The sequence below is a fragment of the Gracilinanus agilis genome, chromosome 4, assembly GCF_016433145.1.
Source record: "Gracilinanus agilis isolate LMUSP501 chromosome 4, AgileGrace, whole genome shotgun sequence".
In the NCBI taxonomy this organism is placed as follows: domain Eukaryota; kingdom Metazoa; phylum Chordata; class Mammalia; order Didelphimorphia; family Didelphidae; genus Gracilinanus; species Gracilinanus agilis.
Genome location: NC_058133.1, coordinates 177,160,520 through 177,182,692, shown reverse-complemented (window position 1 = coordinate 177,182,692; position 22,173 = coordinate 177,160,520). Strand labels below are relative to the sequence as shown.

Sequence of the window (22,173 nt, the reverse complement as noted above, 5' to 3'; positions counted from 1 at the left end):
TCCTCTTCTTATTTCATGTGGCAAAATAAGATCTGAATGGAATTTCAGTGACTCGAGTAACTTTTTGGTTAACTAAGCATTTTAGTAAAATTTTTATATAGTTAAGCTTGAGTGTTACCTTCTGTCCCAATTTAATCTTTTGGGCCAGCATTGGTGTCCCAGGGGCCATTAAGAAGAAAATAAACATTTTCGGTTCCAGGTTCAGGAAAATATTATTCCTTTTATGTTTTTTCTTCTTTACCTAACCCTGTAATCCACTTCAGAACAATTCATTTCTCCTGAAAAATAAGGTCCCTTTCTAGACCCCCCAGGCTTTCACGTGTCCTTCAATCTCTCTTTTTAACCAGTTCTCTTCTTCCTCACTTTTTATTTTCTTTCTTCCCAGAGCCAATTACCTCCAATTACCTGCTATTACTAGGCATAGCCAGAGTAATCACAGTCATTTCCATCTTTGTAAGTCCTGCCCATTGGACTAGAGGAAATGAAGTACTTAGTGATATAGGACAAATGCTGCAATTTTTCCCCCCTAGGATACTACCACAACACCATAATGTTCTTATTTCAACCTGTGCTGGGGATCAGTAACTCCTAGAAAAATCTGGCTGGAGTCAGGGATGAGGAAGCTGTAGAAAATGGCAGGGTAATTACTGGGTTTTTTGGTACAGCAGGAGGCCAGGTATGTAAAATCAAAAGACTTACTCCCAGGGGCAACTGGGTGGCTCAGTGGATTAAGAGCCAGCCCTAGAAAAAGAAGGTCTTGGATTCAAATCTCACCTAAGACACTTCCTAGCTGTGTGACTCTGGGCAAGTCACTTAATCCACATTGCCCACCCCTTACTGTTCTTTTGCCTTGAACCGATTGATTCTAAAGTAGAAAGTAATGGTTATTTTTTTATTGTATAGGCCTTGAAATACTAAATAAGGCTTTGATTTGATGTGATCTTAGAGACAATCTGAAGCTGAAGCTTCTTTTTAATTTTTTAAAATTTCATTCTATTTTCAGCTTTACATTCTCTTCCTTTCCTCTCCTTCTGTGTGCGTGCACACACACACACACACACACACACACACACACACACACACACACACAGCCTCCTTGAAAAAGCAAGAAAAATAAAATTTATTACAAGTATTTATAATCAAGAAAAGCAAATTCCCATGTTGGCCATGTTAAAAAACAATCCTTAGGGGGCAGCTGGGTGGCTCAGTGGATTGAGAGCCAGGCCTAGGGACGGAGGTCCTGGGTTCAAATCTGGCCTCAGACACTTCCCAGCTGTGTGATCCTGGACAAGTCACTTGACCCCCCTGTGCCTACCCTTACCACTCCTCTGCCTTAAAAAAAAATAATCCTCACTCTGCCCTCCCAGACCATTATCATCTACGTGGAAGTAGACAGGATGCTTCATCATTAGTCCTCAGTCAATGAAAAGTCTCTTTATCTCCAGAATACCAACACCATGGATAATTCACGACTGGAAGTTGGATCAATACATTCCATGCATTGGATTGGTAACAAGAACAAAATATTGGGATACTTTGTATGATATATCTGTAAGAACATTCTCTCATACTGTAAACTGTCCCTCATTACATTAGCAAACCAAAGCTAAACTGAGGCATAAACATATAAGCTGCTCTCTGTGTCAGCACTTTCAAAATCTAACCCCAGATTTTATATGAGAAATGGTTATGGGAAAACTGAGGGAGGGGGAATTCCAAATGAGCAAGCATATAGAACAGGTACAAATGGGGTCTGAGATCTGACCACAATCACTTGTAGATCACCCAACTGCTACTTAACGCATCCAAGTGTTGACAGTTTAAAACTGCTTGCAGAAGGTGAGGTTTTTAGTTGGGATTTGAAGGAATTCAGGGAAACCAAGAGACAGACAGGAGCAAGAAAAATATTTCAGGTATGGGGTACAGTCAGTGACAATGTTCAATGTCCAGAGTGTCCTTTGTGAACAATAGCAATCATGAATGACCAAGCTATTATCAGCAATACAATGACCCAGGACAAGTCCAAAGGACTTACTGTGAAAAATGCTCTCCACTGCCAGGGGGACAAATTTCGTCTAAATGCAGATCAAATCATATCATTTTTCATTTTGCTTTCTTCCTGTTTTTTTCTTGTATATGTGATTTGTATATTCTTTCATATGGAAATATGTATCAAGTTGCTTGCCATCTCAAGGAGAGGGGAGGGACAGAGGAAGGGAGAAAATTTGGGTTGCAAAATGTCAAAAATCAAATGTTAAAATATGTTTCTACATGTAATTGGGGGAAAAAAATAAAATAAATTATTACTGGAGGGGGGAAAACAGTATTGAAACTGTCCTGGAAACTTAGTTGACTCAGAACTAAGGCTCCTGCCATTGATGTTGCTTTCTTGTGGCCGAAATATAAAAATCAGTTCGGGAGGAGGCAGGAGTTGCTCTTCTCTTGGTCTATCTCTTTATCTGTCATGAATATCCTTACGATGCTATGACTAAGAAAACCTCTATTGTTAAGACAGTCTAGGAGTCCTTTCATTCCAGTTCTGAACCTGAATAACCAGATCAGCTTGAAACTGGTGTATGGCAATACCTATTTCACAGATGAGGAAAGTGAGACTAAATTTCCCAGAGGTCATAAAAACCACACTTGGAGTTTCATGTTCCATTTCTCATCTCCCACATTCCTTTAGGTAAGTAGACAACACAATAGGCAGACCAGAGTTCAACTCCTGCCTCACAAATTTATGTTTTGTGACTTGTGCAAATAATTTAATTTTTTGTTTTTAACTTAGAATCAATACAATGTATTGGTTCCAAGGCAGAAGAGCAGGAAGGGCTAGGCAATAGGGGTTAAGTGACTTATCCAAGGTCACACAGCTAGGAAGTATATGAATCCAGATTTGAACCCTCCTGTCTCTAGACTTGAAGTAATTTAATTTCAATCAACCTTAGTTTCCTCATCTGTAAAATGAAGATGGTAAGAGTACCTACTTTATGAGATTGTTGTTGCATTTGGGTCAGCTTTCTTTGTCCACCTGTATTTCTGGGGTCTGGAATTGAGTAATTCCTCCCATACTCTTTGGACCTGGGATTCCTCTAGAGCAGGGGTCGGCAACCTTTCTGGCCGTGAGAGCCATAAATGCCACATTTTTTAAAATGTAATTTTGGGAGAGCCATACAGTGCTCAGAGCGTGCGCTCCTGTAACAGCGCCTGAAAAAAAATTGACTTTATGGCTCCTGCAGAAAGAGCCATATTTGGCCCTCAAAAGAGCCAGATATGGCTGGAGAGCCATACGTTGCTGACCCCTGCTCTAGAGGCTTAGGGTGTCCAGGGAACCCTGTACCCCATACCACCCAGAGGCAAGCAGTGCAAACAAATATTACATAAATCTGAAAGTTCACAGACTTCATTGCCTATAACCTACCTCTGGTCTCTTCCCTCAACCCTCCCACTCCATAACACTTTGCTTGGAGCTCTGATCCATTTTGATATGGTATTTTCTATGGAATTTGGGTGTATTTGAATGTTATCTCCATATAGGAGAATGAGAAGACTATGCCACACGTAGCATATTTGTGCGTCTGTCTTCTTCCTATGGCCCTCGTGAATTGGCTGTTTCTCTGTTGGTAGGTTTGAAACCTCAGAGCTCATTTAATTTACAAAATGAAGCTGTGAACCTACTTTTTCCTGAGAAGGAAACTGCAGAGGATGGGAAAGAATCCCACACAGACTCTAGTAGAGTCCCAAATTAAGCTCAGGTCTCCCCACTCCAAATCTAGAAATCTTTCCACTTGGACACTGTGTATTTGGTCCAAGCAAGTCAGTGACTTGGACCATAACAAAAATGTAGTGGAAGGCTTGGTGGGCTGACAGGGCAGAATCCTGGCCTTGGACCAGGGAAGACAAAGGGTTCAAGTCCTTCCTCTGACACATGCCAGCTGTGTGTGTGTGTGTGTGTGATCCTGCACAAGTTATTAATCTTTTAAAAATCTTTGCCAAGTCTCTAAAAGTATAAATTGCAACTGAGTAACCCATCCACTCGGATGGATTAGCTTTATACTTTCCGTAGGTACCTGGAACACACATTAGCAGTGTGTCACTTAGGGTACTAAAGCACCCACAAAACAGGTGTGTGTGTGTGTGTGTGTGTGTGTGACACTCGCTGGGCACATCTCCAGCCCCTCACCCCGAGTTCTGCTCACTTCAGCCAATGCCAAAAAAAAAAAAGGCACGTTAGTGGGTGTGCTACGTAAGTGACAGGGACCCGAAGGTGCACCCAGCACGTCAGCGCATGTGTAAGTGGGGGTGGGGTAGGATGACAGGGCATCTCCTCCCGAAGATTGCATCGGATCAGGCTGGCCTAGGCGCAGACTCCCTGCAGTCGCTCTGGTCTCGTCACCACCGCCCAACAGCCCCCGGTATTCCTCCTTCTCCACTAAGCTCGCCGGGCTCCGCCCTCGGTGGCAAGGCGCACAGGGGGCCGAGCCGGAAGTGCGTAGTTGCTGGCGCTCCGGCCCTTTCCGGTCCATCCGGCCATGGGCTCCTTCCTCCGGCCGTGTCTGCTGGTGCTACAGCTCTTGGCGCTTGTATTCCTGGGCCTGTGGCCAGAGTCAGGTCAGTGCCCGCGCCCGATTCGCAGCGGGAGGCTTGGAGCCCCTGGGCTGGAGATGTCCACAGACTTCAGCCTCCTTCCCCCTGCCCCAGCCCCTTTCCCTACCGCCCCGAAACCCCGAGCCTCACAACTCCCATGACCCTTGGGTTGAGAGAAGCCTTGGATCTTGGGGCTAGAGCTGAAAGGAACCGTAGATGTCCACTGGTCCAGTGGCTTCATTTTACAGATGAAGAAACTGAGGGCTAGGGAGCTGAAACCGCTTGTCCAAAGCGACACGCACACAGGGAATGGCAGAGCCGGATTTGAGACCCTGGCCGCTGACCCCATCCTCAGCTCTTTCCCCCACTGTATGGGGCTGCTTCCCTTGGATTTGTATGAAACTAGTCTAGAGCAGTTCGGCTCTGATCTTATCTCAGACACTGAACTACCTGGATGACTGGTCAAGTCGAGTAATCTGCCTGCCTCGGTTTCCACATCTGTAAAATAGAGAAATTATTAATAGCGCCTACCTCTCAGGGCTGTTCAGAAGATAAAATGAAGGCGATTCGAAGTGCTTGCAAACCTTAATGTTTGCACATGATTGTTTTCCTTCTTTTAAAGATACAGTTGCTTTGGGTAGTGTTACTTTATATTTGAGAGAGGAAAGATAGACCATGGGAGAGACAGTTTAAAGCAGGGTTACATATGTCTGTCTATGCCCTTCTTTCTCCCTTCCTCAAGTAGCATTTGAGGTATTGATCCTATATATATTGTGTATTTGTGTCCCTTGGATAGTGAGTGCCCTGGTACCATGTCTTATCTAAACCACATGTTGCTAATCTTTTATATTATCTTCATTTCCTCATGACTTCTCTCACAGAATCCTCCATCGCAACAAATACAACTGTTTATAGTGGGTATCATTTTGCTTGCCTTCTTGATGGGTAGGGGAAAGGGCTAGAGGAGAGAGGGAGAGAATTTGGAATTTGGAATAAAAAAATGTGAAAAAAGTAAACAGGATTTAAAAAATAAAAAGTAGAAACAGACAAATAGAACTTTGTACTCCCCCCCAGCATCTAGCATGGTGCTCACACATACTGTAGGCATTGAATGAATGTTTATGGACTATATGAATGAATAAATGAATTGCTCTGTTCTGCCTTTCATCTTGCAGGCAATGGGCAAGATAACAGCATGGTCCAGCTGCCAGGTGGGACATTCCAGATGGGGACAAATTCCCCGGATGGCAAAGATGGGGAAGGACCCATTCGGGAAGTAACTGTGAAGCCCTTTGCCATTGATAAATATCCTGTCACCAACAAAGATTTCAGGTATGGTGCCCACCTTCCTAGTCAGGGCACTCACTAATCCTCCTCTTCCTTAATCTGTACACATATTGGCAAAGGACATTTAAGATATTTTTAAAAGCACTTAACAAAAATTTTTTTTTCTTAAACCCTTGCCTTCCGTCTTCCATCTTCTAGTCAAGATTCTGTGTTCCAAGGCAGAAGAGTGATAAGAGCTAGGCAAGAAGGGTTAAGAGACTTGCCCAGGGTCACCCAGCTAGGATGTAGCTAGGCTACATTTGAACTCAAGACTTCCTATCTCTAGGCCTGGCTCTCCATCCACTGAGCCCCTTTGCTGCCCCCAAAAGCACTTTCCCATTTAACATTTCAATTCACTTTTATTTTTAGAACATTATAAGGAAGCTATCATTTCCACCTTTGTGTGAGACAAATATAAACCTAATGTATAAACTAGGAAGAGAAAAAGCAAAGAAAGAGAACTGTGGACCATTATCACTGATGACTTGTCAATTTAAAATTTTAGGATTTGGATGGAAGTTTAAAGGACTTGTATGAATGCATTAATGGCAAAAAGCATTTAGTGTTTATTATGCTAAGTGCTATAAATAACTTCAAAAGTAAAACAGCTTATCATTTTACAGCTTACATTCTAATGGGGGAGACTACATAAAGAGTGGAGTGGCAGTCAGAAAAGGGAATTTTAGTCTAAAGAATGACAGGCATGGTAAGTAGATCCATAGGGCAGCCCTTTTCAGAAGCAGTGGTGGTACCTGTTCATTGACTGTACTTGAGATCAGAAGAGTGACAGAGGCCATGGTATGCATGTACCACTGTGGCAGGATGGGTGGCAAGATGTGAAGCAGGTCTGGTCTGGTACCTGCTGAGTAGAGTGGGCTGTGTGCTTTCATTCATTCAACAATCAACAAAGTTTAAAGTAGAAATTCTGGCACTAAGTGGGTTAACTACCCCAGGAATAGAAGGTCACTGGTCTTGCCCAGAGTCATATAGAGACTTCCTAGGAAAGAAGCCAGGTGTCCTGACTGGTTGGCTGGTATATTTAACATGGGAATATCCCTGAGGAATCTGGGCAAAAAACAACCTGCCTAGGAGAAACTCCCTGTCAGCCCAGAGGTCAGGCTGTTGGAGGACTACCAAGGTAGAAGTAACTGCTGGCTTGAGGGGATGATGGGTCTTGGATTCTTCAGAAGCTTGTCCAGATTTCAGAGAACTTCTCTAGGGAAAAGGAAAAAGTCCATATCAGATTTATACCTGGGATCAACAGTGGGTAAACAATGAGAAGATTTGATCGTATTAAAGATAAAAATATCCAAAATATTCTCATGCTTTTCCACCTTAAATAATACCTCTACTCCTCCCACCCAGCTTGACACATAGTACCTTTAGGTCTACAGAGTTCTTCCTCTTATCCTGTTAGGGTTATTATTCACATTTTCCAGTGGAACTGTTTAGCTTGCCAGGGCCAAAAACAACTTGCAAATGACAAAGCTGGAACTTGAATCTAGAGTTAGAACTCTAGTTCTTCAGAGTCGAGCAGTTTTCTCCACCAGCGATGTCTTTTTTAAAATTCAAAGATAATTTATTTTCTCAATTACTTATAATTTCCAACATATGTTTCCTGACATTATAAGATCCAAACTATCCCCTTCCTTTCTTTCCCTCTCCCATCTCGGAGATGGTAAGCAATTTGATCTACCAACAGTGTGTTAATGAAAAGCTACCCATCCTTTGAGGCCCTACTCAAAAGTCACATCCTCCAATGCAGCTTTTCTAATAAGAGGCATCCACTCTGCACCCCACTCCCAGCAAGCATGATTTTGACTGGGCGTGTACACACACACACACACACACACACACACACACACACACAGAGAGTAATAGAAAAGAGAATCACAGATACTCTCCCCAAAAAGAAAAAAATCTAATAGGTAACTAGGTGGCATAGTGGATAGAGTACCAGACCTGGAGTCAGGAAGACTGGAGTTCAAATCCAGCCTCTAGACACTAGCTGTGTGTGTCACTTAACCCTGATGGCCTCAGTTTATTCATCTGTAAAATGAGCTGGATAAGGAAATGGCAAACCTCTCCAGTATCTTTGCTAAGAAAACCTCAAATGGGGCCACAAAGAGTTGGATGTGGCTGAAGCAGTTCACCAATGACAAGTGTTATAGATTTTTCTAAAGTGTTTTGTACCTTCTTTATGTTCCTGTGTCCCTCCATACAAATTATATACCTCCATACAAAATAATACAAATCATAATTTGTATTATAATTGTGTACATGTCTCATCTCCTGTACTAGGTTGTCAGTTGCTTGAGGAAGTACCAGGCCTTATTCATATTTGGATCCTCTAAGCACAGTGTTTTGCATTTGGGAGGCATTCAGCAACTGTTTGTTGAACAAATGAATGAAGGAACATGAATGACAAGCCCGGCAACATTTCTCCTCCCAGGGAATTTGTCAGGCAGAAGAAGTACCAGACAGAAGCTGAGTCATTTGGGTGGAGTTTTGTTTTTGAAGATTTTGTGTCTGAGGAACTGAAAAAGAAAGTGACCCAGAAGCTGGAGGTAAAGGGACTGAAGGTGTGGTGAGTGGTAGATGGGAAATGGGACAGAATACAGTAAGGAGGGAAGGAGCTAGGGAAAGGAATGGAGGCAAGGGTGGGCCTAGATCTAGTTCCATCATGAAGAATCAGATCTTAGACTCAAGTACTAGGGGAGCAGCTGAGACCCTAGGCCAAGGCTGGCTAACCTTTTCCCAATATGAGTGCCCAGAGGGCAAATTCAAGCCTCCAGATTACCTGAGAGAGTTGAGGGAGAAAGTGCTTGCTTTGGGAGGCTGGACAGAGGGGTGGGGCATGCAAAAAATTGTCCTTGGGCTCTGGGAAGAGGGGAACAGTGCAGCACCCTGAGTGCCAGCTGTGCACCTGTGCCCCGGCTTCCCCAGTGAGGCGCTAGGCCTTAATTCCTCTGTCAGATGACCCCTAAATTTTCTTCTAGCTCTAACATTTTGTGTATTACATCATAGAAGATCAAGGGTTAGAGACTACTTACCTACTCAAAAGCTCCCTGAGTCCATTCCCATTTTTTTCAACTCAGAAGGTAGAAAGTAGTTCATGGGAAAGAAAACCTCAGGACTTGAAACTGCCAAAGCCATCAGAGGTCATCTGGCTCAGGCCCTCTATCTAGACCAGAATGTGGGTTGGGGAGCCTATTCAAAAGTTGCAGGAGGGGAAGGAGCCTTCTCTGAAAGGTCTCCAGAAAGGAAGATGGCACCAGTCTTGCTCAGTACCACCAGCATCCTCACCTTGAGTTTCCACAGCTTTTGCCTCATATCCTTGGCTCTGACCCAGACGAGGTCTGGGTGGGTATGGGAGGAGCAGTAGATTGGGAAACAGGACAGCTCATTTGGTCCTCATCTCTTTGCAGTCTGCACCCTGGTGGCTCCCAGTGGAGAAGGCATTTTGGAGGCAGGTGAGGTTGACTCCTGAGTCCTCATCCCTCTAACCTCTGCCCCTTTGTGGTTCCCTTCTGGAAACCCGACCTTCTCTTGTCCCTAGAAACAACAGTCTTGTGTGGATGACAGAATAATTTAGGTGAAATATTTGACTCAAAGACTTGGAGCCAGAGGATCTGAGTTTGAATTCTAGGCTTTGATTTTGACTAGCTATGTGACCTGAGAGGCAAGTCACCTAGCCCTCCCTGGGCTTCAATTTCCTTCTTCATGAGTCAAAAGAGGTTGGACTAGATGATCTTTAAAGTGTCCCTTCCAGTTCTAAATCTCATTGTTTTGTGACTGGATAACTAGGATTTTCCCCAACACAAACATTATTCTTTCTTTTCCTAGTCTCCTAATTTGAATCCCAATGATGCCATTATGAGACTTTTAGCCAGTCACCCTCATTTTTCTGGACCTCTCATGCATCATTCATAAAGTAAGAAGGCTATAATCAATAACTTAAAAAAAACCCTTACCTTTTGTCTTAGTATCTATTCAGAGACAGAAGAGTGGCATGGGCTAGGCAATTGGGATTAAGTGATTTGCCCAAGGTCACACAGCTAGAAAGGATCCAAGGCCAGATTTAAACCTTCCTGACTCCAGGCCTGGTGCTCTATCCATTATTACCCAGCCACCCCTACTCAATGACTTCTAAGGATCCTCCTAAATTCTGAAGCTTTAAGGCTGTGTCTCTTTTTGCCCCTTCTGTTTGCTCATATGCAGGTTGGGAGTAACCATACTGCCCTGGCTTTCTCAAGGGTTGGTTGTGTCAAAAGCACTCTGGGAACCTGAAAGGCTATGGAAATGAGCTGTTACACTATCCTTTCTGTTGCCTTTCATCCCTCAACACATTTTTCTCTTCCCTCCTTCACCGTCATATGGAATGATGAAGGCTAAGCCCAACAGTCCCGTCTTAGGGATCTAGGGATCCTGTCCTTCTCCAGGTGTCTCCTCCACTCCCTTCCCACCCAATCAGCCTGCAGGTCCAGGTTCTGGCATCCGAGACCGGCTAGACTTCCCGGTGCTGCATGTGAGCTGGAATGATGCCCAAGCTTTCTGTGCCTGGAGAGGCAAGCGGCTGCCCACGGAGGAGGAATGGGAGTTTGCTGCCCGAGGAGGGCTGAAGGGTACGTCGGTCTTCCCTCATGCCGTGACAAGGCCTTATATAGGATGAGAAGCAGTGGGTCAGAGCAGCTGTGTGACAAGTTCTTTAACCTCTTTGGGCCCTAGTTTCCTCATCGGTAAAATGAGATTGGAGTAGATGGTTATCTAAGACACCTTCCGGTTATAGATATATGTACCCAGGTCTCCTCTCTTGTCTTCATTACAAGTGGGAAGCCTTAGAGGCAGGGGAGGTGAGTGGGGGAGACTTCCAGGGGTATATTCAGGAGACTGATATATACAGATCACTTAGTAGGAAGATTTGTTATTTTGTCTCTCATGTCGGTCCCCTTGTCTCCACTTACACAGATATCACCCTAGTTCAGACTTTTGTCACCTCTTGGCCAGGGCTATTGCAGTAGCCACATATTTGCTTCTAATCTCTCCTTCTCCAAGCTATCATTCACACAGGTAGCAAAATAATCTTCCTAAGGCTCCAGTCTGCTACTTCCCTACTCAAAAACTTGCACTTGCTTCCAGAAAAAAAACAAAAACAAAACTCTTCTTAGTGGGGCAGTTAAGGGCCTCCACATCTCCAGCTGAATTGAATGAAGAACCAGGACAGTTAAGATCCTCTCCCTTTCCCTCTATTTCTATTTCTCCCTCTCTTCTCCCCATTCTCTCCCTTTGCCCATTACTTTTCTTTTATCTTCTGTTCCCTTTTACCCTCTTTCATTTTACCATTTCTTTTTCTCCTGTTTGTCCATTTTCCCATCTCCTTCCTCCTTTGGTTCCTTCTCCCCAATCTCCTTTCTCTCCCTTTCTGGCAGGTCGAGTATACCCCTGGGGGAACCAGTTCCAGTCAAACCGCACCAACCTATGGCAGGTGAGGCTTCTCATACTCCTCTACCAAGGGGCAGAGACCCCTGTGACCTAAGGCCAGGAAGGCCCAGGTCACCTTGGTTCTCCTTGTACATTCCCAGTACACTGGGGAAGTGGCAGCCAAAGGAATACTGAGGTGGGAGCACAGGGGAGTTCCCAGGTCTGGAACCTAAATTTAACCCTCTTCCAAGGGAATGTGGCTGGCTGGCTGGCTGGCTGGCCTGGTCCTGTCTTGTCCTACCTGCTCTCCTGTGGGAAAACTGATTCTGATTTCTTTTCTCTCAGGGCAAATTCCCCCAGGCTGATACAGCTGAGGATGGTTTCCATGGAGCCTCACCTGTAGATGCTTTTCCTCCCCAAAACAACTATGGTAAAGCCAATGACAATTCCAGTCCAGGTCCTAGCATGTAGTGCCTCAGATTCCCAAGCTTGGGTTAAGCTTTCTCTGACAGGTCCTTAATCTTAGGAGTCCCCAGTTTTCCAGGAAGAGAATATCCTTTTCTATCCCTTCTCACCACCAGAGTAGGTGGGGTGGTCTTGGGTTGCCAGGCACAGTCTTGTTCCCTGAACTGAGTCTGCCCAACATTCATCAGGATTATATGACCTCATGGGCAATGTGTGGGAGTGGACAGCATCCACTTACGGACCTCCTGTCCCTGGCCAAGACAGGAGGGTGCTGAGGGGAGCCTCCTGGATCGACACTGCTGAAGGTTCAGCCAACCACCGGGCCCGAGTTACCACCAGGTAAGGATGTGAGCCCTATTCCAGGGGAGGAGGAGAGGGGCCAGGAATTTCTGGTAGTAGTGAATTCCAAGTAAACTTGGAGACACAGGACTTAAGTATGAGTCTTATCAAAGCCACTTACCTGGTCCACTTCTCTGGGCCCCAGCTTTTTTTTCATTTGCAGAAAGGGGGCTGTGCTGAGGCCCCTTCTGGCCCTTAGAGCCATGATCCTAAAGCCCAGGCTCCAGGGGGAAGAAAGCACAGAGCTGGTATCAGGGAAGAAGAACACTTCTCTTTAACTCAGTTTCCCTTGTCAGTCTAGTGGGTACCAAACTTCCCATGAAGTTGGGGAGAAAATAGCCTTTTATATCCAGCCTAGAGTGCAGGAGCTCTAGACCCCATGTTTATATTATTCAGGCTCTAACCTTTTGTGCTATCTCTCGATTTCCAACTTCACTCTTGTACAAGAGAAGGATGAGGAGGGAAAATCCCACATCAACATTTTGAGGTAGTCAGTGGCTCCAGGAAGGGTGTGGTTTTGTAAGTGGTCTTAAAACCATGAATAGAGAGCTGGAAGGTGCCTTAAGAGCCTTTAGTTTAACCCCTTTGTTTTGCAGATGAAGAAACTGAGACCTGTAGAGGTTAATGTGATTTATAGGATCATAGATCTATAGGAGAAGGAACCTTAGAGGCCATTTAGCCCAACTTCCTTATTTTATGGTGAGGAAATCGAGGCCCAAGAATACTAAGACAATAAATGTCAGAGGTGGGATTTGTTAAGTCCTCTGACCTGGAAGAATTTGTCAAAAGTCAGTTTTCTCTTTTTCTCTTTAAAAAAAAAAAAACAAAACTCTTAACTTTTGTCTTAAGGCAGAAGAACATTAAAGACTAGGCAATGGAGGTTAAGTAACTTGCCCAGGGTCCCACAACTAGGAAGTGTCTGAGGTCAGATATGAACCCAGGACTTCTTGTTTCCAAGCCTGGCTCTCTGCCCCCTGAGCAACCTAGCTGCCCTAAATGTACCTGTATGGTAGGTACTTCATACTTTTCAAAGCATTTTTACATCCACACTTCCATCCTGAGGCATTTATGGTGATCTCATTTTCTAGTTAAAAGAGTACTAAGGAGGCAAAGTAACCAGTCTGAGGTCACATAGTGAGTTAATGACAGAGCCACGCTTAGAAACTCTTGAGGTCCTGACCAAGGCTTTTCCCTCCATCTCTCAGCTGATGGAGTTCCTTTTGACTGTCAGGTTTTGGCTCTGGGCTCTTTCAGCCTGAATTTGTGGAATAGCAGTTCCTTTCCTGGAAGGCAAGAGAATTGGGTTCTGGTGTAGGCCTGGCCATGAGCTACCTCACAGGGGATTGTGTGAGTGGGAAAGTGCATAAAACAGAGTATAAACAATATTGTTACTATTTCATAGAAGGTCAGACCTTTAGACCTCTGGTTTCAATGAAGGCCAGGGGAGAACAAAGGACTTTCCTGAAGCCATAGAACAAGTTGGTTGAATCAAGTAGGTTTTTTTTATTTTTTTTTTAAGATCCTAAACTTAAATAAACTGAATAACAACCTCTCAGATCTTTCCCAGCCCTGTCCCCAATCTGCTCCTTCTTTCTCTGGGCTTTTCTCTGAATCCTGGCTCAGGGTCTCTCCCTCCCTTGGCTCTAGATGGCTTCAAGGCCTGGGGCTTGAAGGGTTGAGAGGGGAAGTGCTATCACAGGTCTTGGTCCATTGGCTCTTTTCTTCCCACTCTCTCTGATGGTAGGATGGGCAACACTCCAGACTCTGCCTCGGACAACTTGGGCTTCCGCTGTGCAGCCAGCCCAGGCCGGCCTTCTGGGGAACTGTGAACAGAGACCAAGAGACAAAGGGGAGAAACCTCTGTGGCCCTGCCCCTGTGACCAGCCAAGACTCAACTTTGCCAATGCCTTATCCATAAAACATCAGGCCCAGTCTGAGGACCAGCTGGACTAACTCCATACTCCTCCCTGGACACATCAACCATTCTCCCTTTCTCCATCCTCACCTCCCCAGGCCTCCACTGAGTCCCACTGGCTGAACTCTGGCCAAGGCTGAGAATGGCCAACCCTACAGGACTAGGATCATTGCCAACTCGGGGAACCAAAGCCCTAGTGTTGACTGTAGTTTACATGTGGCAAGCACACCCACCTGTACATTTGATGGACAATCAAAGCTTGTAGCTGAGAATCATGGCTTGTTGGAAATGGAATGGACCTTCAAGACCAGGAGTTCCCATACTAATTCAGCCACAGAACATTAATTTGCGCCTTTCAATATATTGTTGAAATCCTGAAATACTGGTCCAGAGGGTAGAGGCAGGAGGGTATGAAATATCCTCTGAGAATTAATGGGGAGGTAGAAAAAATCTTGGAATGAAATAGATGAAATTAAGTCTTCATACCAAAAAAAGTTGTTGTATACACATCTATTTTAGATACAACTTCATAATTTGTGCTAGTTTAGCTCAGTTTATCATATTTGAGAGAGAATAGCACTATTTCTAATAGAACCCCTAATGGCATTGTGCCATCTCTCAGGTTCTTGCACCTGCCTCCCAAGGTTGTGTGGATCAAATGAAATAATATTTGTAAAGTACTTAGCTCAGTGCCTGGTACCCAATAGGTGCTATATAAATACTTCCCTTCCCCTTCTGTGGAACCCAGTTTGGGAATCACTGCTCTTTTTTTTTGCCCTTCATTTGACAGAGGAAACTGGACTTCAGGGGAAGTGACCAGTCCAAAGCCACACTATCAGAAGCAGGCAGGACTAGCATTTGATTTTTTAGACTCAATCCAAGGCATTTCCTCTACTGGGTAGTATACAGTGTCACTGGAGAGACTTAGAGTTGGGCAGGGTTTGAGGATGCCTGGACATAGACAGGGGCCAGAGCAGTAAGCAGTCTCTTCCTGATCCTCCATCTGGGGCCTGAGATACCTAATCAGCTGGAGGGGGCACCCTGCCTTTCCTCTTCTAAATCCAATAGGAGGGTGCCCAAGGAAGACAGGAAGTTTAGAGCTGGCCTAGGGGCGCAGATGTGTCCATCAGCAAAAGGGCTCTGTTCCAAACAAGTGTAAACACTTTCCTCAAGGCAGTCCTTAGACTGCAGCCTAATGTTGTCTGTCCCTGGAGAGGGAAGAGGATGCCACCGAGTCCCTGATGTTCAGATCCCAGAGTCCTTGCCCCACAGAGCTGGACCAGAGGTCCCCATGTCCTCAGAAGTTCTCTGCAAGTTTCTGCTGTTCACTCTTCTTTGCCCAGTGGCAGCGAGGACAGCATTGATGAAGTGATGCATGGGCCAAAGGGACACCATCTCCTGACTCATAGACTTTGTGTATCAGGACTTGGTAGACTTGGACCAAAGGTGAGTACTCTCGGTGCAATCGTCAGCATCAGGGAGACAGCAGAGCCAGGTAGTTAGATTTGGTCCAGCCCTCTTCTCTGTCTTTTACATGGGACAGTGGACTGGCTGTCAGAGGCCCTGGGTTTTAATCACAGCTCTCTCACTAGCTATGTAATCCATCTGATTTCAGTTCCTTTGTAAAATGAAAAGTCAGACTGACTTCTAAGGTCCTTTGTATGGATGTCAATAATAACAGCAGCTTACAGCTCCTTAAAAGGCCTAGTGGACAGAATGTCCATTTTAGAGTCAGGAAGACCTGGGTACTTTTGATATATTTTGGCTGTGTGACCCTGGACAAGTCATTTAATGTCAGTGCTCTGGGCAACTAATACTAGAAATCACAAATATGCTACTGACTTGCAAACAGAAGGCTTCTCACCAGGGAATTACCTATTCTACTAAAATTCCCAGTCCAGTCTCTATCCTCTATCTGAATTTCTATGATCCCAATAGCTCTGGGAAGTTGGGCTAGAGTAAATATCATTATCCCCAGTTTATACATGAAGAAGCCAGAAAACTAAGTCCCTGATAAGGGAAGTAACCTGCTCACGTTCACCCACCTAATAAGTCACAAACCCTCCAAAGGAATCCCAGAGGTCCCTCCTCTGGTCCTGCCTACACCCGATTATGGACATCCTCGGTAATATTCCTGGCTAATGAGGAAAGCCAGGCTAGTCTTTTTAACTAGAGATCTCTGCTAACTCACTGTCTCCTGCACGGTCCATTTCACTGAGGTGGCTCTAATTAGTAAAAAGTTTTTTCCAGCAAAAGCCTAAATTTGCCACCTTTGCAAGTTCCACACACTGTTCCTGGCTCTGTTCTCTGGCACCCCACAAGAAGACAGTCTCTTAAACACTCCAAGACAACTTTCTTGTCCCTCTTCTCTTGGTATGATCTCAAGGTGCTTCCTTATTTTGGATGTCTTCTGACAGTGGTCTACATCTTCTCAGTGTCTTTAAAATGGGTCAAGAAATCAAACATGTACACATCTACTGTGTGCCAAGCACTATGCTCATTACTGGGAATAAAGAGAAACAGAAACAAACAATCCTTGCCCTCAAGGACATGTAAACAACTGTCACCTATGGTCCAACAAAATAAATTGGGGCTAATCTCAAAAGGGAAGGCACTAGTGTCAAGGAGACTGGGAAAGGTGCTTTAAAGAAAGGTTTTATTGTCTTTTTTGTTTTTACATCACCAGCCCTCTGCACCCCATACTTCCTCATCCAAGGGAGCCAAAGTCAAAAAAGGGGAAAAGGAAAAATTCAGCATAACTGGTCAATATTGAATAAAACATACTTGATCAAAAAAGGCTGAAAATATGTGCAATGTACAGTGCTTGAGGATCTCCCAAGGAATGGGAATATCTCCTCATATCTTTCAACCCTTCCTTGTTTTTAATAATTTTGCAACATTCTCTTTTTTTCCCCCCTCTCTGTTGGCCTTTCTATTTCTCTGCTGTCCTTTTCTGTATTTTGTTTTCTTCGTTCCATTTATTCACTCTGAATCAGTCCAAGTCAATCTTTCCACACTTCTCTGTATTCATCACTTAGGCTATTTCTTACAGCATAGTAATCATCACTTAGGCTATTTCTTACAGCATAGTAATAGTCCATTACATTCACATACCATAATTTGTCTATCCATTTCCCAATAAATGGAAATCTGCTTTGTTTTCATCCCCTCTATATTTTGGTGTTTAGGAGCATTTTTTCCCTTTCAATGGGGGTTATATGGAATCTCTGGGTCAGACTGAACATTTTGGTGGTCTCTTGACTGTATTTTCATAATTCCAAATTCTTTCCCCAAATAATTGTTCTTGTCTACAGCTTCATCACCAATGTGCTAATACTGTCTCATCATCCCTCCAACAGTGACTATTCCCAGTTTCTGTCCTCTATGCCATTTTTTCTGGGTGTGTGAGAAAGAATCTCAGGGTTGTTTTGATTTGTATTTCTCTTGGTGATCTGTAGCATTCTTTTATGTAGTTATTAATAGTTTGCAATTCTTTTAATTTAACATTTAATTTTAGATTTTTTGAATGACACAGCTCATTGTTTTCCCCTCTGCAGTCCATTGAGACTTCCAGATCTTTCCACATAAACTGTTGTCTAGCATCTCCTCATACTCTTTATTTGTGAAGTTTATTTTTTTGGATGGTAGTATAGAATTTCACATTTATCTCTTATTTTACTCTTTTCAGTTGGGCCCCTCATTCTTTGTTTAGCACTCTTCACTTCCCAGATGAGGAGACTGAGGCCCTGAGGAGTTATACAATTCACCCAAATTTCACCCATCTTTTCTGTTCTAAACTTAATCATCCAATATGTTAGCTAGCTTTGACAGTTTCTCATCCATTTGTGATGCTGATGAGCATAGCATCTACGTCTTTATGCAGCTTATTATTTTAAAAGGTTGAATAGCACCGAGCCAAGAGTTAGATCTGGGATTCAAACCCACGTTTGATTCAGTTACTGTGTTGATTATTTTCAATTTATTCTTCTGTCACTTCCATCCCATTCCGCAAACAATAAAAATTAACATTTATATAGCACTTGTTATGTATTGTGCTAAGTGCTTAACATATATCTCATTAGATCCTTATATAATGGTTAAATTGGGATTTTTGACTAAGAGTTATAAATAAGTGGTTGCCAACTAAACTATTACAGCTTTTAACAATTTTTGTTTAATTGGAATATTAATAAAAAGAGGGAAATGTGGAAGGGAAAGAGGTAAGGAGACTGCCTAGCCTACCCTAAATGCTGCTCTGGTGAAATGAAACTCGCCCCCTGACAGAGTTCCAATCTCCATATGGGAATCCTAGTCACTCACCAGCAAACCAGGCAGGATCCAGGCAAGGTCCCAATGCAGAAAAACCTCGTGAGCTACACTCACCAAGGCAGCAGTGAACCCAACAAGAAAGTCCCCAACTCCAAGAAGCTCCAAAGCCAAAAGTCAAAGTCCCGAAGCTAAAAACTCCAATCGAAAGGCCCAAAGTTTGAAGTCTTAAGTCCAAAAGCTCCAAGGAGCTATCCTCCAAAGGAGAAGACCCAAGGAGCAGAGACTCCAAAGAAGAACTTCAAAGGAGAAGTCCCTTGGACAGGAAGTTCAGGACTTTTTAATAGTCCTTTCTCCATGTCCCTTCCCTACTTTATGGGAACCAATTGTAGTCTTTCAATTTGCCTAGCACTGCCCCGGGATGGGGGTGGGGTGCATGTGTGGCCTCTGGAGTTGTTATCCACTCTAGCAAGTGACTTGATTCTCATACTTAGTGACTAGTAAGGTACTAAGTAGGGGTACTTAAGTTTTTGATTGATTAACTTAGAAGTTGCTGATTGGTAGACAAAGAGAGTTGGATTCACTCTTCACACTTATAATAACCCTGGAAAGTAGTTGCTGTTATTATCCCAATTCTAGAGTTAAGGAAACAAACAGAGGTTATATGACTTGCCCAATGGAGTCACACAATCAGTGAGTGTCTGAAGTTAGATTTGCATCTGTCTTCCTGACTCCAGGCCCAGTGCTTTAGCTACTTCACCACCTTCCCTTCTTCCCCAATGAGCCTTTCTCTTTTCCCCTAAAACTCACATATAGACCTCTTCCCCACAGACAGGTGCTGTCATTCAAAGAACACTCAGGATCTAATGGTGCAGGTAGCTGGGAAGAGGAAGGGATGTTAAGGGGAAAGCCCTCACTGGTAGAGGTGGAGCAGAAAGGAAAGGTTAGTCCTGTCCCAGCTAATGACCAACTCCTCAGGACAAAAAGATGAAGAGAGACAGGAGGCTGGTTAGGTAGCTCTCTTGAGGGAGAGGAGGACCTGGGTCCCAGAGGGGTTGAGGGAAGGGTTGCAGGACATCCCTAATTATTGGTCTTCCCATTCCCTGACCTCCCTCCTTAGCCCTCATCATCCTGGTCAGAACCCCCAGAGACTAAACAGTCTCCTAAGTGGGAGGGGGAGGTACTGTTAGCAGGAATCAGAAGAAGCCATGGCCTCAGTAGACATGAGGGCTGGGTAGGTGGAGTGGGGTGCTATCCTCAGGAGGATGATAGAGGATTTCTGGCTTCTAAGGTGGCTGAAGAAAAGCATTTCTGCCTTGTATGTCCTTGGTCTTCGGGAAGTAATATAACCCAGGTCTATGAAGGAGGTCAACTATCTATTTTGAATTCCAAATGACTAGAATGACTAGATCTATACATAAGGAACATGAATCTGAATCTGGCAGCAGTGCCAAAGGCAGAGATTGAAGGTAGGACAAGACAACCCATTCAGATCTATTTATGGTATTATCAATCACTGAAGCTGAACGTTGGGGCAAGGGGTTGGAATCTGGATTGAAGTGAATATTAGGTTTGGTTTGGGATGAGTTTGAGGGTTGGAATTATTGTTAGGAAGGGCTAGGTTTTGAGTTGGATTTTTTGATCGGTATTTTAAGCCAGTCCTACCTAACACTTGACAGTCTAGTGGTTCAACAACAAAGATAAAACACTGATCCTACTAGACTAGGTTCTCATTTTTCCCTGTATTCATGGTGAAGGAAATGCCTTGTTAGAAAACACTGACCACAATGGGAATCCCACTGACTTTAATGATAACTCTATTCATTAACCTTAACCCCAACTCTAGGTTTAACCAACCAATCAACCTAGTCATCGAAACTAAGAATCTTGAGCAAAAGTTACAAGGGTTCTCTTGATTGGCTGGAGTATTACTTTCTTGGTATGTAGTTGAGGGGGTCCTGTTTCAGGTGTGGGCTGGACTAGTGGTCAATGATGTCCCTTGCAACTCTTTGACAAAACTGGTTTTGATCTTTTGGGACGTTACTTACATGTACACAGTCATCTTTCATTTCACTTAAAAAAAAAAAAACAAAAAAAACCCCTTACTTTTGTCTTAAAATCAATACTAAGTATTGGTTTCATGGCAAGGGCTAAGCAACTGGAGTTAAGTGACTTGCCTAGGGTCACACAGCTAGAAGTGTCTACAGCCAGATTTGTATATTGTTCTTTGGGGTTCTACTTCTCTTCCTTGTTCATTGAGCAGATTGCAGGGCTCATGTCTCTTGTCTTCAGGGTGACAAGCCTCTAAGCCAGTGCTTAAAGGTGGCAGGGCTGAAAAGGTTTCTGCTAGTCCTAAACTATAAAGGTTTCTGTCCTTTCTGAAAAAAACTCAGTAATAACACCTTTAAGCTGAAAGCACAAGTTAACATCCCCCAATTGAGTTTGAGCCTAGAGAAGGTGGACTGCATTTGCAGACTGAAGATAGAGCTCAAAATATGAGGAACCAGCAGCTAATCTCCAATGCCACAACCCATATTGAGCTTTGTGAGGGCTCTCCTGAAGTCCTGCAGTCCTAGAGTTCTGAATTGCCTTGGCCACATGTGTCATGGGATAACATTCCCCCATGTTTTAGGAGTGATCACTGTTCTTGATATATTATTTGAGAATTCCTCTTTGCTAAATGATCAGACCCTAGATGACTTAGTGGAGACAAAGTGGAAGGGATTCCTGGACCAGCACTGGGAGAATAGTCCTTAGGGTTAGCCCCTAGACCTGGAGGTAGCAGTTACCTCTCTGGAGACCCAACCTTCTAGTAACTGACAGCAATTCTAGAGGGTACGTTACACTTATTTTAGGATAATTTCTGCTTTCTTTGTTACTAGTGTATAACCTGCCTTTCTCTTTTACAAATTTCTCTTTCTGTAAACTTGCTGGGACCCAGGGACTTTCTTCTATTTTGTCTACTCCACAATACTCCATAAGTACCTGTTGACAGATTCATATCTTTGCTGATGTTCCAATAACACACAACAACTGTGTAACATTTCTTGCATAAAAATCTTCCATTTATTTTGTACTCATAACTGCCTCTTTGTAGCATCCAAACTCTGGAAGCTCCATGAATCTGTCCCAACTTTACAATTCAATTGTTACAAGTTAAGTCCGTGGTTAATGTTGTTGACAGTTTATATTCAAATATAAATGGGAAACAAGTCAAGGCAACACCACCCTCTAATAACATATGCCCAGACTGGGCACCTTTACCCCCCAACCAGGAAAGTGAATTACAATAAATGATGGGGACTTTACCTCACCCTACCTATCATTCAAAAGCTCACTCCTTTGACTTGAATGATATGAGCTGTCCAGTGCTGAAACACCTCACACCTCACTGCCTTTCCTTTTGAGGAGCTCCATTCCCTCTCCTGTAATATCTTCCTTCAACACCTCCCCACCCCCCTCCCACCTCACCCCCCACCAAGGCTGCATATGGTATGGCACTGAGCCTTTTTCCTTGTAAGTGGGTACCAACCTGAACTTGAGACAAGCAGTGTGAGAATATGAGCAATGACTATGAACAAAAGCAAAGTTACAAAATGCTGATTCTCATTTTCTATACGGAACTACTGCCAAATATTGTTTTCATTTGACAATTTCTAAAATACAAATTGAAGAGTTTTCTTTGTGTTGGAGCCCTTGCAAAGTCCATGTGTCCACTCTGGTACCTGAAGTAACTAGAAGAGGCAGGCACAGCAGTAGCATCTTACACAATGGAAACCAGAATGGTCTAAGAGAAGGAACATTTATTACACATCAACCAACAGAAAATGTTTGATTCATCCCACCATAATAAA

At 43.8% G+C, this 22,173-nt stretch overlaps 1 protein-coding gene across 2 annotated transcripts; it reads left to right on the top strand.

Moving 5' to 3' along the window:
• The first annotated feature begins 4,532 nt into the window (after nucleotides 1-4,532).
• Nucleotides 4,533-14,064, top strand: SUMF2 (sulfatase modifying factor 2). Of its 2 annotated transcripts, none has more exons than XM_044671948.1 (9): nucleotides 4,533-4,611; nucleotides 5,763-5,919; nucleotides 8,366-8,480; nucleotides 9,342-9,386; nucleotides 10,388-10,538; nucleotides 11,343-11,398; nucleotides 11,680-11,764; nucleotides 12,060-12,138; nucleotides 13,883-14,064. In XM_044671948.1, the coding sequence occupies exons 1-9, from the start codon at nucleotides 4,533-4,535 to the stop codon at nucleotides 13,965-13,967; spliced, it is 852 nt and encodes a 283-aa protein (XP_044527883.1). In that variant the 3' UTR covers nucleotides 13,968-14,064. The 2 variants fall into 2 exon arrangements, with proteins under 2 accessions (XP_044527883.1, XP_044527882.1); XM_044671947.1 differs by having other exon boundaries at nucleotides 11,988-12,138.
• The last annotated feature ends 8,109 nt before the right edge of the window (nucleotides 14,065-22,173 follow it).

Excerpts from the sequence above, each read along its gene's own strand:
- SUMF2 (XM_044671947.1), top strand. The coding sequence starts at position 4,533 with ATGGGCTCCTTCCTCCGGCCGTGTCTGCTGGTGCTACAGCTCTTGGCG. Across the intron at positions 9,387-10,387 it reads AGAAGGCATTTTGGAGGCAG|CCTGCAGGTCCAGGTTCTGG; the intron begins GTGAGGTTGACT and ends CCACCCAATCAG. Across the intron at positions 10,539-11,342 it reads TGCCCGAGGAGGGCTGAAGG|GTCGAGTATACCCCTGGGGG; the intron begins GTACGTCGGTCT and ends CCTTTCTGGCAG.